Source organism: Pollachius pollachius, assembly GCF_949987615.1.
Source record: "Pollachius pollachius genome assembly, chromosome: 8".
Classification (NCBI taxonomy): Eukaryota; Metazoa; Chordata; class Actinopteri; order Gadiformes; family Gadidae; genus Pollachius; species Pollachius pollachius.
The window spans coordinates 8094822-8107017 of NC_136941.1; the positions used below are offsets into that span (position 1 = coordinate 8094822).

The following is a 12196-nucleotide window of genomic DNA, read 5'->3' on the forward strand; positions in this document are numbered from 1 at the left end:
GTCCAATGGAAGTGTCGCCACTCTGTTATGAATCCTGGAACGCCAGACTTCCGAGTCGAAAGTCGCGGCATTTCTCGAAGGCACGCCCCCTTTTTGTCTTCATCTTTTGAAAAACTATGAGTAGACCGAGAGCAGTGATGACGCTCTCAACAAAATGGCTGCTCCGGTGAAGAGATTTTTTTTTGTATTTGTACCACGTAGGTAATTTTAATGTCGATTTTAAATGCTCTAACATACTTGATTACATTGCTACTTTATTTCATGGTCTTGCTGTGCGTGCAATATAATATAAAGTTGTGTTGTTTGTTTTCGGGCTGGTTTGCTAAACAGGCTAATGTAGCTAACAATAAACAACGACGAACAGGAACGCTATGAATGCTCTGAGACCGGAAGTGACGTCAAACGTGCAACGCAGAAAGCTGGCGTCCAAGGATTCAGGAACACACCATTAGGTCTGAACAGCGCAAAGGAGCTGTCCTCGTTAAGCAACAAGCAGCTCGGGCTGACAGACAAAGCGGTCAACTCACCGGCCCGCTTGGCAGAAACGGTTGGACAGGGCATCCAAAGGGGCCTGAGACAGAGGCTCGAAAGGGTCCCTGGACAACCCGCACAACACGGTGGGGAGATCCCAGCGTGGTGTAAGCATGTGCAAAACAGGCCTAACACGTCTATCCCCACGCAAGAATCTCTTGATCAGTGGTTGGCTGATGATCGATCTCCCATCACAGCCTGCATGGCCAGCCAAAACGTCTGCCGCATAGACCTTAATAGTGTAGAAGGCAAAACCCTTTTCCAATAAGTACTTCAGAAGCGCAAGCACGCTTCCCACCTCGCATTGAGATGGGACAGCGTGGTTCCTGTCACACCAATTAGAGAAAGCGCCTCACTTTGCCGCATAGAGGGAAGAAGTAGAAGGTGCACGAGCACTCTGGATAGTGTTGATAACCACTTCAGGCAAACTTTTGCCCTGCACGATCAACCTCTCAGGAGCCAAATCAACAGCCGTCCCGAAACATCGGGCAGGTGGTGCACTGTCCCTTGGGCCTGTGAAAGCGCATCCGATCTGACTGGTTCCGGCCATGGCGCCGTCCGTGAGAGCGCCGCTAGCTCTGGAAACCACAGAGCTGAGCGGTTCTCCGGAGCCACTAGAATGAGGGACAATCTCTCCTGTCTGACCCATTCCAGAAGAGGAAGGATCAGCTGGAGCGGGGGAAACGCATACAAGAGAGCCCGCGGCCAAGATGTGTCTGCCAACGCATCCACTCCTAATGAGGGAAGATCCAGAGGGTTGAGAGAACAACCACCTGCAGTGTCTGTTCTCCCTGGACGCGAACAGGTCCACCTGAGCCGTCCCAAACCTCTGCCAGATCAGTCTGACAATGTCGGGATGTAACCGCCACTCTTCTCGGCAGGGACCGCCGCGAGACATGAGATCCGCCCCGAAGTTCTGGGCGCCCGCGATATGCAGGGCTCTTAGACTGAGGAGATACTGATGAGCCCAAAGCCAGAGCTCGACTGCCTTTCGGTGGAGAGCAGAGGAGCGCACTCCTCCCGGTCTGTTTATGTATGCCGCCGCTGACGCACTGTCTGTCCTGATCAGAACGTGGCGGCCACGTACCAGGTGAAAGAAATGCAACAGCACTTTCCTCACAGCGGCGAGTTCCAACACATTTATGTGTGCTGTGGGGGGCGTGCGCCACTCGCCTCCGACTGAGTGGGAGAGGCACGTTCTTGCGGCGGGGCAGCAAAAAAAATGTTTTAACTCATACTTTTTCCTCCCCACAGAAATCTTTAGTAAAAGGCGAAAGATTTATGCGATCTGAAGGGGAACTTAATTGTTGCTGATAAGCGTTATACTGTCCTCGCTGAGGTGTGCTAACTCCAACTAGACAGTGAGCTAAACTCTTCTATTCATGAACCTGAAGAATGCCTTCGATTCTTGTTTGCAGATTTATTTTCATTCTTCACATTGTATTGAATCCATGTTGATAAGATCAAGAGATCAAAAGATGAAAGAGAGTGAAACTAGAAAACAAACAAAGTATTGCAATTAGTTAAGTCACCTAGTTTCCTTGAATAATACCTTAAGTATAGAAATCACATGTAAAGCTAACTTAACATTTCTTAGAACTAACATTATCCTGAAGGCATCCACGTGTTGAAACTAACATGCATAGTTCTTAACATTCCCACTTAGTTTTTAGCCTTATAACTCCTTTTTTTACATCATGTAATTAACATACAATGAGCTAACTTAGTTACAACAAAGATGTGATACGTACAAGCGATGCCTCTGCTGGGGAATCAACATGTCAGAAGCCGTTTCTCTGGGGTAATGACCGTCTGCACTCTTAATCGACCTGCCGTTTCTAGCGTTTTCCACACGCGCATTCTAACGTGATCTAAACTATTTTCCTGCCTACTTCCTGTGCAGCTCAAAAATACAAACGTCAAAATAAAAGTCTGGATGAAACACAAATTTAAAGCATTCAATTCAAATGAAATGCCTGAAGGGCAGAACAAGCGTGTTCAAATGTCTCCTAATGTTCCAAACTAACACTGTAAGGGACATTTTTAAATCAACAGTCGCCTATAGTTTCACTTCTGCAGTAGGATAGAAGCACGAGTGTTAAAACTATACATTGCGTTGAAAGATTCAGTTTAACACAATGTTCCAATTGAGATGTAATTTAAAGACTTTTAAGATTTCGCAAAGGATTCTGGGTATGTAACCTGGTTTCATCTTGGGGTTTTACAACAGTAAGCCGTATAATGTACCTATATGTATTGGGAAACGAGATCTACCTTCATGCCACCTTTATAAAATGAATTATTAATGCATCATTATTGTTCCAAATACAGTTTGTTGATGACATCAACTGTGGGATAATGTGAAAGTTGTAAAAGGACCTCTGGTGGATACAAAATACAAATAAAAAGGTTAATCTCATCTTCCCACTTTCAGTGAAGTGTCTTGTTCGTCCTTGAACCATTTGTTGGGCTGATGGGACACTACATATATTTTTATCTAGGAAGAAAGAAAAATGCACACATTCAAATGTGTCTTCTTGCACGTCGAAAGCGAGCCCTATCTAGCATCACAAAAAAACAGAAATATAAACTTTCTTCGTTTTCAGCACTGAGGGATGGACTAGGCAGTCCTCGGTTGTAAATTACTCTTCCCATTTACCACTTGTATTGTATGGAATTGTATTACCTATACCTCATTTAAAGAGATAGGTGGCGCATACACTCTTCCAGTAGTGGGACATGAAACATGCAATGAAAACGAATTAATCTCGAACTACCTAACCCTAAAAACCAACCGACAAGTGGTTGAAGCACATTGATTTAATCTTACTTGGGCCTTCAAACATTCTCGGGGAACAGGCCTTAAGGATTTCTTCATGCAGAGGTTTGAATTACACAACAGAAGAAAACCCCACCTTGCGGCAGCATCAACAAATGTGTTGTTACTCATTCCTCTCCACTAAAATCTTTAGTGAAAGGCGAAAAAAGTATGCATATGATTATACGAATATAATCAGGGGTGTAGCCTAGGAAAATTAACACGAATGGGACAGAATTACGAATTATTATATTATCGCAATTTGTGGGTCTGTAGCCTAATCAATTAGCAATACTTAATTATTTTTAAAAGGCCTATCGTTGATTTTCTTCAGTGATGCTGTGAGGTAATAGTTTGCAGTATGGCTTTAGCCGATATTTGAGGGAAACACGTAGGTCTATTATCAAATAATCGGTCATAAAGTGTGGGAACACCAGAGAGGGCTGTACAATTGCAACCGCTCACGCATTCATCTTTTCTATATTGTGGTCTGAACCGTTATGTGGTGAAATATCCAAGGTGCAAGTAGTCTATGACCAAGAGCGCGCGTGCCATGTAGTTTTAAGACAAGAGGAAAAAAAAATGACGCGTACGCGCGCGCGTCCTCGGAGTAGGAGAGAACAGGGTTTGAGAGAGTGAGCGGGGAAGCACATTATAGGGTTTGTATTCAAACCCGATCTTTCCGCCACGTCGTTGTGAGCGTAAGAGTTTGCGCCTGAGAAGAACGTGATCAACAATGCCGCGTCCCGAACTACATTGATGCGTATTTTATTGTCGTTGGATCGGATGGACATCACTTTTAGCAGCATCTAACGGCGGACTGAGCGCGCTTGACTGCGGGAAGATGAGGACACTTGGTTTGAACTTTGTCATCAGCTGCCTGTGGTTGCTACCAACAACAGTAAGCATCTTTAGTGCTTCTTCAATGCTCTGCTGGGAGTGTAGTATCACAACAAATATGTTGTTGTGCAGAATACATTTGATGTTGGTTTTTATTTTCAGAGGAGAAGGTTATATTAAACATGGAGATTCATGGCTGCAGGGTTCCACTCAACCAACAGAAATATCAGAAATATAGAATATATATATTAAGTCAATCACAATTCAATCATATCAAGAAAGTCAGGTTAAAAAACTCCATATATTCCTCATTAAATACGTTTAGTGAATGTTCTACTGCTGTATTGATACCTCTAGTCTTTATACTACCAGCACAACCAGATAACCAGAAAAGGAAACAATGACATTCGGATCTTCTATTTTCTACTCCTAGGAACTGAGGTGTACCCAGTTGTTACGCTTAAAAAATACGCTTACCTGTTTCCTCTCAGTTTTGCCAGGGTAGGGATTTCTCTCTCTCTCTCTCTCTCTCTCTCTCTCTCTCTCTCTCTCTCTCTCTCTCACACACACCAAACGCACACTCTCACACGCACAGAGTCGGTGTGTTCCCGCAGCCGTTGCACCACTGTTGCTCAGCTGCAGTCACCATTCTGGCGGCTTGACACGGTGCCACTGACACCGCTGTCACACACTGAGGGCCAATTAGGGCCGCTGAGGACATGGCTCAAACTTTAGTGATGAGCTGCATTACCAACAGCTGGAGGTCTTCCTCGTCCTCCTCCCATCCTCCCATCTCCTGCTCCGCCTCTTCCTCCTCCTCCGTCGCTACCTCCCCTGCCCCTCTTCCTCTGCCACCTCCTCCCCCACCTCCTTCTCCCAATCTCCCCCTCCTCCTCCTCGTCCTCTTAGAATAGAGACGGGACAACTGGTTTGTGGACATTTATTTATTGGGGAAAAGGGGGGGGGGAGAAATAATGATGGCATTTGAATTGTTTATATCTGAAATATTCAGAAGATTGTGAACTCTACACCTCTCTCTGAGGCGAGGAATTAAATACGCTCAACTGTCTCAACAATGACACTGTGCGAATAAATTACAATGATCTTTCTTTATATTTATATTCTTGAAAATGCCCTTTCTTGCATTCCCCCCCCCCCTGACTTTAGTTTCAAACAAGAGTTCAGCAGGGTTCACAGAGTTTGTATTCAAATTTCTTGTGTTTAGTTTTCATACCCTAAAGAGCAGAACAACACCACACATAGAGGTCATACAGTTTATTGAAGAAGCCACTGTGTGTGTGTGTGTGTGTGTGTGTGTGCGTGTGTGCGTGCGTGCGTGCGTGCGTGCGTGCGTGTGTGTGCATGTGTGTGGGCGGCGTAAGAAAGTGTGCCTGCATTATCCTTATGTGTTCTGGCATTCAATGATAAGAACCTTGTCCGTGGCAGGCCATACTAGGATTAATGCCTTCGATGGACAGCGTTAAAATAGGTGGATTGAAACACAGTTTTTGTATTTTGTTTAAGAGTACTTCATTTTTATGTCAGTATTTCATAGTTGTATTGTGATAGGAGCTTCATTCTTAGTGTGATGTTTTTTTGTGTGTGAAATTCTGTTGTGGTCATTTGAACATGTGCTGTCCTCTTCCATTGTTTTTACGTACTTGTTCTGTTATCAGGTTTGTCCTGCAGAAGAAGTGCACAATCTAAACGAGACTGACCTGAATAAATACAGGTTCATTAAAAGGTTCAACGCAAACTCTGCTACTACTACTACTCTTACTATTAGTAGTGTGTATTGCAATTGCTGGGCTTGTCATTCAACCTTGCTCTCTATATTTAATCCAACACAAAAGATGATTGACAGATTGACCTAAAAAGAACATAGAGAGAGTCAAGAGATGGAATCAATAATGAGACAATGAGAGAGAAAAAAACTGAGGGATAGAAAAGGTTCAAATTGGACTGCATTTTGGTCTGTATCTTATTCTGTGTTGGGAATTCATCCATAGACCTTGCCTGAGGGAGTCATCCCATTGATTAGTCTAACTCCCAAGTCAGGCTCAACCCAACCATACAAACAACACACAATTATTATAATCGATTAGCCGTTTCATAGGCACTCTAAAACTATCTGTCTCCTTTACTCAAGGTGTTAAGAGGCACCTTCCGCTCTCTTTCTCTTTCTTTATCTATCTCTCTCTGCCTCCCCCTCTCACTTATTTGAGCTCTCAATAGTCACTTTAACTGTCAGAAATACATTCTTTAAGTAACAATAAATCAATAAATGAAGTGTAAATTATTACCTTCCACAGGGTCATGAAACAACGGACTACGAGAACCACAATCCACCGGGCCCAAGGCAACCACCTCCTCCCTTTGAGTCTGCTGTGGACATCCCAGGCAGAGGAGAGCCGGTGGGAGCACCTCTGAAGGTCAAACATCAATCTAAAGACTTACAGATCATCTCCACCAAACCCAAGGCCCCGCTTCTGGCTCAGTCTGGGCCCTTCGGCTGGCCCCAGAACCTGTCCCAAACCGTGGACCAGTTCCTGTACCGCACCGCCCCCAAAGCCAAAGCCCCTGGCCCCGCGGGCAAGCCGGCACCCAAGGCCAAGAAGGTCTTGGGCTGGGGCGACTTCTACTTCAACGTGAAGACGGAGAAGTTCAGCCTTCTGGTGACGGGGAAGATCGTGGACCACATCAACGGGACGTTCAGCGTGTACTTCAGACACAACTCGTCCCGCCTGGGGAACATCACGGTGAGCATCGTGCCCCCGTCCAAAACCGTCAGCTGGGACCCGGACCCCGGGGACCGGCCTGGGACCGCCGCCTTCGCCGTCGCCGCTGGCCACCAGCCGGTTCTGGTTCCAGAGTTCCAGGTCCAGAGGCCTCCGCAGTCCACGGCCACCGGGCCCCGGCCGGACCTGCAGCAGCAGGAGGTGATGATGGTGATGACAGAGCTCAACTGCCGGGTGGAGTACCAGCGGACCAACCGGTCCAAGAAGACCAAGCCGTGCCTCTACGACCCGGGGCAGGTGTGCTACTCGGAGAACACCCAGTCGCAGGCGGCCTGGATCTGCGCCAAGCCCTTCAAGGTCATCTGTATCTTCATCGCGTTCACCGGCACCGACTACAGGCTGGTGCAGAAAGTTTGTCCGGACCATAATTTCCAGACGGACCAGAACCAGCAGAACTTAGGATGACTGCGGGCATGACTTACACTGAAGGACTTTACACTGAAGGAAATGGGGATGTCAAATATTCATGTAGAGGCTTGTGCCCAATCACGCCAAATTACTAACAGTGATAACACCACAGACATCTGATAGCTCATTGTAACAAATGTAATACTATATTAGGATACTTATGGTTAAAATGATAATAATAACTTCACTTAGCATGGCCCCTTCCAAAATAATCTTCATAAAGACTTTTGACATCCACAATAAATGATCGACTTCTTCACGTAATTATAGCATTGATCATTGCTATAATTATATCATTCCATCTATACAGACATAAAATCAACACAAAAGATGAGTTCAAAATCAAAACTAATTTAATAATTTCAACATCATTAATGGAGCACATTTTCATCTTAACTTAGAAAGAAATAGTGAAACTAAGGACTATTATTCAACAGATTACATGAAATCCATTACATAATACAGGTTTGAAGAAGTAGAAAGAAGATTTAAAAGAGTAACTGATTCTGCTGTAGTCTCAACTCCAGGGCCTAACCTTGGGGATGAACACAAGGTCACCTTTAGATTCTAATGCAGACCTTTCAGGGCGCCAGGGAGTCCTTTATACAAAGTACTGCATGGCCGTGGGCAGGCATTGGGAGGGGCAGTGGCTCAAGCACTGAAACCAATGAGGGCAAAAGGGCAGTGGCCTGTACCACCCTGGTCACGCCCCTGTTTACATGAAGCACTGTGTAGGTTCTCCATACAGCGGAGATAACCTATTACTACTTTGTTTATTGGTTGCTGTTTGCTTCTCTTAATTTCAATATCTTTGTGACATTTGCATTACATTAGTCCATGATAACTTCAAGATATTTTCTTTTACCAGTGCGAGTAAGTGCTATTATTTGTAAATTAATCTAATTTGTTAATATTTAATCACTTTTATTTCTCATAAATATACCTTATTCATCAGTAAATGAACACCAGTGTTGAGGACTATAACATTCGGATTAAGATGGATTTGTTGAAAATTGATCTTTTCTGGGATGTTACAGATTTATAATAATTCCAGTAGCATGTCTTCTGGAAATGACAGACGCACAGAAGTGCATGCCTGTCTGAGCTGTCTAATTATCGTATGATGTACGTTCACACTTCTGGAGTTATTGTGGGATTCTCTCTGCGCGTGTGTTCAGATGTCATTTCATTTTCATAGTGAAATCACGTTTTCCACAATGATGTAAGAAAAAGTAGCTGTGTTTGAAGTTAAGTTAAGTGTAACTTTTAAAATGTATAAATACATTTATGACAGTATTTCTATGTGCAATTCAATATGCAGTGATCAATAACAAAAAATGTTTTTAAGACATTTTAGTCAAATATAATTGTTATGGTTTTATTCATTGCTTATTTATTTATTGCTTAAACCTTTGATTAATAATCATTCCATGTGTATCTGCGTACATTGGTGAATTCTGTTCTTGTGAATAATCAGGCGGTATTAAAATAGGATTGTTTCATCAAAGAAATGAATGGCATTAAACAAAGGTTTTTACTAGAGATCAGTACTCTAGTTGTCTGGTTTTATCAGTGCACGTGGGCGCGTGTCCTCCCCCCCCGTCCCCTCTCATGAGAATGATTGATTTCCCTCGAGCCTTTGCACCATGGAAGTTTCTCACTCAGTCATTCCCAATCCCAGACATGCTCTCGCTGTCACTGAGGCAAATATTGCGGGTGAGTATTCGGTTTACTTCTGTTTTCTAGTGCTGTCGTGTTGTTTAAGTTTGCACTGCTTAATTTAGTTGAGTTAAGTTTCAACCAAAGCCCACAAGTACAATTTATATTTTGTACTTTTGACAGTGAAACAGACCACCTTGTTATTCAACGAGGTGGCTTTGCTCAGTCTGGCGCCTGCGTTGTTGTTCTGAAATCAACAGGGTTCCTATTGGAACAGTTGCAGTCTTTTTGTGCTTTCCACAACACTGTCCGCACCTCTGTGTTCAGAGTATCATCACAGAGCCATATTTTAACCAGTTTTTCTAAGAAGGCAACCATTGTGCTATTTTTGTGGCTGAAAGGATATTTGTCCTTTAAAATTGACTGGTAGTTCATGAAGGACGCTTACAATACCTAAATCTGAAAACACAGAATACTAAAGAAGAAACGGTTCCCCTTTATTATTCCTGATAAGGCAGCAATCAACGTATTAGGGCAAAGTAACAAAGAGTTGCGTAAGGATCATGTGGGTACTATCTGGCCTTCGGCAAACACAGACCTGAGAGCTGCAACTCTGAAAGGCTGCTGACCCACATGACTACTGACAACAGGTCCAGGGGTTTTTAGCATATGTTTTCTTGGTATTATTTGTATTACTAATACTTTTTCGGATTTAAGACTATAGGACTTTTAAATCTTAATAAAGATTTGCTGTAATGGAGATTCAGTAAAAAGTAATCAAATCAATGCTATATTTCTCCTTATGTTTTCTATTTTATTAGAGTTATGATGTGCTCATTCAGATCAAGTAGTATATTTATCCTGAAATAAGCAATCACTTATACAGTGGCCTTCTTTACCACTATATATATATTATTTATTTGCTAACCTCTTTGGTGTATAGAAAGTTTCTCATGAACACAGAACTAACACCTGTACTGTTGAGCTCCTTGAGATGACCTGCGTTACGTTTCATCGTTCAAACATTCCCCTCTACAGCCCCTATGCCTCCGGGCACCAGGATGTGCTTGGATAGAGGGGAAGCTGGCGGTGGAGTTGCCCAGGCGAGGGCTCTCCAGCGGGGGACAGTGGACGGGACAGGACAGCCTGGCCCAGGATGACCCAGAGATGTGGAGCCTCCTAACCCAGGAGAAGGACCGGCAGTGTCGAGGCCTGGAGCTCATTGCATCAGAGGTAGGGGTGTGGGGCTTGGGGGGGGGGAGAGAAAGAGAGCGAGAGAGAGAGAGAGAGAGAGAAAGCATTAAGCGAGAGAAAAGAGAGTATTGTATGTGTGTGTGTGTGTGTGTGTGTGTGTGTGTGCGGATGGCTAGAGTGAAATAGAGTGAAAACTAAAAAATCATTTGTTCCCACCTTGAATACTGGAGAACCTTCTTTCTGGTGACAAGTTGCAGAAATTTTGACAAACCTCCCAGGGACCATTCACCAAGCATTATAACACACAACATAGTAGAACGACAGGCTTGGCAGACTGGAACATATAGCGTGATGCTTAGATGCTTATTTTATTCACCAGTGCGTGTTACTGTAACAAAACCGAGGGAAGCAATGCAAAACACGACCGCCCACTTTGTTTGCAGAAAACCAGTTTCTTTCCACCACTTTCCCTTCTGCTGTGCGCTTCGAGTTCTCCTCTAAACGTCTTGGCGCTGTCTTCCCTCACAAGTCTCTGATTTCATCAAAGCAGAAGCTTGGGAAGTTTTCAACCTTTAAACTTCACAACAATTAGAAGCCCTCAGCGGTATCAGTCCCAGCACTTCTGAAGGGCCTCTTTTTTGTCAACTCCTTGTGAAGCTCCTGTCAGTCAGTCTTGCTGGTAGGGCCGGCTCCCCACGGAGGACCCCTCTCTCCCTCCCACCTCCCCCCTCTCTGTTCAGATGAAACACAGTCAAACCCTGCTCCCCCCCCCCTCCCATCCCCTCCACATTCAATCACCGGGCTGATTCCTGCGATCGCTTCCATCCACGATCCATTGATCCCCTAAAACTGAGACATCGAGTCAAGAGGAGAACGCAATTGACGGGTGAGAGACACGCCACATTGTAACCACAGTGTGTCTGTCATCCCAGGGAGAGAGACAGGGAGAGAGAGGGAGAGAGACAGAGAGAGATGGAGAGACAGAGAGTCAGAGACAGAGAGATGGAGGAAAAGAGATAGGTAAAGAGTTGTGGATAAAGATGCAATGGTGGAAAGAGAGAGAATGATGGAGAGAGGGAGAGGTGGAAAGAGAGCTAGAGAGAGATTCTGAGAGACCTAGAAATCCCTCTGGGATGATTGAGGTTTTAGGCTGAACCTCCTCTTAAGCCTGACATGTCTGCACGGTAATGACTGGATTGGGAGAGAATGTGTGGTAGATAGATAGGTGGATAGGTGGAAAGGTAGATAGGTTGACAGACAGACAGACAGACAGACAGACAGACAGACAGACAGACAGGTTAGTTGGTTGGTAGATAGATAGTTATTAAAATATACTGATAGATTGATAGAATAAACTGAGATTAAATATGAATGAAAGATTAATTAGAGGTTAAAAAATAATGAAATAGGAAATATGACAGAAGGAAAAAGGGTTGGTGTGTCTGTGCCCTGCCAGAAGGCCTGGTGGGGGATCCTCTCAGGGTGTGCTGACCCAGCAGGGTGCAATAGCACCAGAGACTCTGCACGTCAGTTCCTCAGTAATGACTGATGTGGCCCTGCATGTTAGAGAAAAGGCTCGCCGGGCCAACGGTTGGCTGTCGGCGAGCGCCTGGGCCGTTCATTTCTGCGGTGCGTCCCGCATCCTCAGCAATATTCAGCCCCTGTCCGATAGTCGGCTGATTCGGCATGTTGAAGCGAGGACGGAGGCCGATGCTGAGAGAAATCTCGAGAAACTCTGATTGGCTGTTCAGCTTAAGTGAATCATTGCATGAAGAGGGAAACGGAGGTGAGGTGACTTCGTCAACAGGGCATGCATAAGAAGATTGTCTCATTTCTCACCTTCATCTCATCTGATCACTCAGAGAGTGGTGTGAAATGTAAGGAAAGAACTGTTGCCTGACAGTTATTTCCTCTCACGCATGTGCAGAGCGTACATGCTAGTTGGCCA

General features: G+C 44.5%; 2 protein-coding genes across 2 annotated transcripts in view; both read left to right on the top strand.

The window, feature by feature from the left end:
- Positions 1-1079: 1079 nt before the first annotated feature.
- On the top strand, positions 1080-7392 carry LOC307079824 (neurexophilin-4-like; the record flags this gene model as incomplete). The annotated part of the gene is made up of 2 exons (XM_079742330.1): positions 1080-1091; positions 6502-7392. 2 exons carry the CDS (start codon positions 1080-1082, stop codon positions 7390-7392), a joined length of 903 nt encoding a protein of 300 aa, XP_079598456.1.
- Positions 7393-9006: 1614 nt separating this feature from the next.
- LOC307079029 (serine hydroxymethyltransferase, mitochondrial-like) overlaps positions 9007-12196 on the top strand; it is a gene marked incomplete at both ends in the record, with an annotated part of 9933 nt that continues 6743 nt past the window's right edge. Inside the window, 2 exons of the mRNA XM_079741087.1 lie at positions 9007-9111; positions 10093-10287. Coding sequence (XP_079597213.1) covers positions 9007-9111; positions 10093-10287 — 300 coding nt within the window. The remainder of the gene's footprint in view (positions 9112-10092; positions 10288-12196) is intronic.